This window comes from Otolemur garnettii, unplaced genomic scaffold, assembly GCF_000181295.1.
Source record: "Otolemur garnettii isolate 467f Iridium unplaced genomic scaffold, OtoGar3 scaffold00012, whole genome shotgun sequence".
In the NCBI taxonomy this organism is placed as follows: domain Eukaryota; kingdom Metazoa; phylum Chordata; class Mammalia; order Primates; family Galagidae; genus Otolemur; species Otolemur garnettii.
Window position 1 is genome coordinate 30,179,210 of NW_003852407.1, and position 2,529 is coordinate 30,181,738.

Below are 2,529 nucleotides of genomic sequence, written 5' to 3' on the forward strand. Positions count from 1 at the left end.
AGCTAGGAAGTTAAGTCATTAAACATCTCTGCCTTTCCCTCCCATAATTAATGTCATCTAGTTAAGTTCCATACTAATAAAAATTTGTTCAATTAAAAAAAATTTTTAAATTGCTTGTTAGGATTTTTTTGCTTTTATAGTTAACAATAAATTTACTAACCATATTTTTCAATTTTTGTGCTCACCATGGCTTTCTGTATCCCACTCCTTTCTTAGGGGTTCAATTTCCTTCTTCCTGAAGAATATCCTTTAGTAGTTTTTTCAAAGTGAGGGTCTTTCAGTAATAAGTTTTCACCACAGTCTTTGAATACAAATGTCTTTCAGCTTTGAGTACATTTAGCAGGTCATGAAATTCTAGATTGAAAGGTTTTTTATTTTTTCCTCAGCACACTAATATTAATTTCTCCACTATCTTCTGGTATTGATGTTTGATATCTGTTAGAAATCTGCTAATAGTCAAATAGTTGTTCCTTCCCAGTATATTTATTATTTTTGTCCATTGGTGGCTTTTAAGGTTTTCTCTGTATCCCCACAGTTGCAGCATGATGTACTGAAGTATGGATTTATCTTTCTTTCTTCTGCATGGTGGTTGTAGCGTATTTTAAGCTGAGGATTTGGAACTTCCTTCTTGTGATACAGTTTCTCTATCATTCCCTCCATTTTCTTCTTGGGAAATTCTGTTAGACAGATGTTGGATATGCTCGCTCTATGCTCCAGGGCTCTTAATTGCTCCTTCACTTAAAAAAAAGACAACAACTGTCTTTTCATGCTGCATTCTGGGTGAAGATCTCATCACTATCTTCACTTTGTTAGTTCTCGTTCATCTATGTCCAATCTACAGTTATTTCTGTGTGCTATGTTTGGTTTCAATGATTATTTTTCCTTTCCAAGACTCTGAGTTAGTTGTCATAATCAACAGTCCTGTTTTCTTTTTGCCTGCTTCTGTTTCACCATTTTTTGCTCTTGCTCAATGGATGCTATCTCATCAATTATCTTTTTGAGTATCCAAAACATAATAAAGTGTTGGCCATGCTGTGTAATTCATCCGGAAAAAATGTACATATATCCCAATAGTTGGTTTTGCTGGTGATCTTTCTATTAGATTTTCTTTATGGATTTTAGCAATTTTAATTTATCAAAGAGTTCTAAACGGGAGCCTTTTCTTTGGGGATATGTGTCTTCTTCCCCTTCTTTACCTGTCTGTGCACACCCTTCCTTGTCTAGCACCTTTGCATTTGTTCTCCTAGCAACCCTGGGCCCAAATCTGGAAAAAATCTTATGATGACTTTCTGGAGCAGCTGTTTTGTGCGTATACGGGTTTATCACATATCTAGTCACTGAGCAAGCAAATGGATGCAAAGCTGTGTCTTTGTTATCCCTAAGCCCACAACTTCCTTTCAAACCATAGCCCTTGGCAGAAGATTGGCAATATATACTTTTTAAATTTTAGTTTCTTTTCAAAAATGGGTAAAGTTCTACCCCAGTCCCTGGCTTCAAGCACTGAATGTGGCTCTGGCCCCTTGTCCCACATGAAGCACATTTGGTCTCTGTTACTTGCGGCCAAACTCCTGAGTGCCACCTGCTTTGGATAGAGTTCAGCAGGCCAAGGCTTCAGTTTTGTCCACTTCTTGGCATTTCTGGTCCATGAAGATATTTATCTTGTTTCTGGAAGCCCAGCTTTCTCTTTTGGCTTTCTCTTTTTATATTTATCTGCCATTGCTATGTTTTTGGAGCAAAGGGAGTGAGTTGAGATATAAACTCAATGTGGCAGTTGGACTAGAAAATTTACACAATCCTGTAACCATTCTATTTGAACAAAATTTACTTCTTAAAGACGCATAAACAAAATTAACAGGGAACTTTTAAACATCTTATTTTTACCTAAGTGATAAACTGTAAAATATTATTTTCATAAATGCAAATTAAATCCTAACTTGAAGTTTTAAACCTCAGAGTAATGAAAATGCATTTGTTTTAAAATACACCTACAAAAGAGACTTAATGCAGAACCACCTCTTTCACCTCTGAAATCAAATTAGTTCTACTTGTGCAAGGAAGAAATGGGACTCTAGCTTTAACCAAAAGTAAAGTAAAAAACATTTCTATTCAACTTTACTTAAATGGCAATCAGCTAAGTAGAAATAAAATAGTCATGTCTTACTATGCTTAGTGAAAAAGAAAGATATATACCTTTTCACTTGTTAAAAATTTTGCAAAATATACATGCTCTCCTCCTGTTTTCAGTTCTTCCATCTTTTTCCTTGAGGCCTGAGTATCGTCTAACTTATAACTTTTAAAAACAGCCAAAACTTCCTCAGAATACTGCAAAATAAAAATAAAAGTATTAGTTTTACTTGACAATGTTGCTCAAAATTTTATTAGCATTCTATATCAAAATATCTAGAATTTACTCCCAGTAAATCAAATACATACATTAAACAAGGAAAATTATGATAGCAAAATGGGAGGTAAAATCTATTTTTGTATGAAATTTCTTTTTTTTTTCTGAGACAGAGCCTTAAGCTGTCC

The 2,529-nt window shown here is 34.4% G+C and overlaps 1 protein-coding gene across 1 annotated transcript in view; it reads right to left on the reverse strand.

Moving 5' to 3' along the window:
• The window catches only part of THOC1 (THO complex 1), a 59,646-nt gene that overhangs the window by 30,304 nt on the left and 26,813 nt on the right, over positions 1-2,529 (reverse strand). Inside the window, exon 11 of the mRNA XM_012802020.2 lies at positions 2,191-2,322. Within this exon, the coding sequence (XP_012657474.1) occupies positions 2,191-2,322 (132 nt within the window). The remainder of the gene's footprint in view (positions 1-2,190; positions 2,323-2,529) is intronic.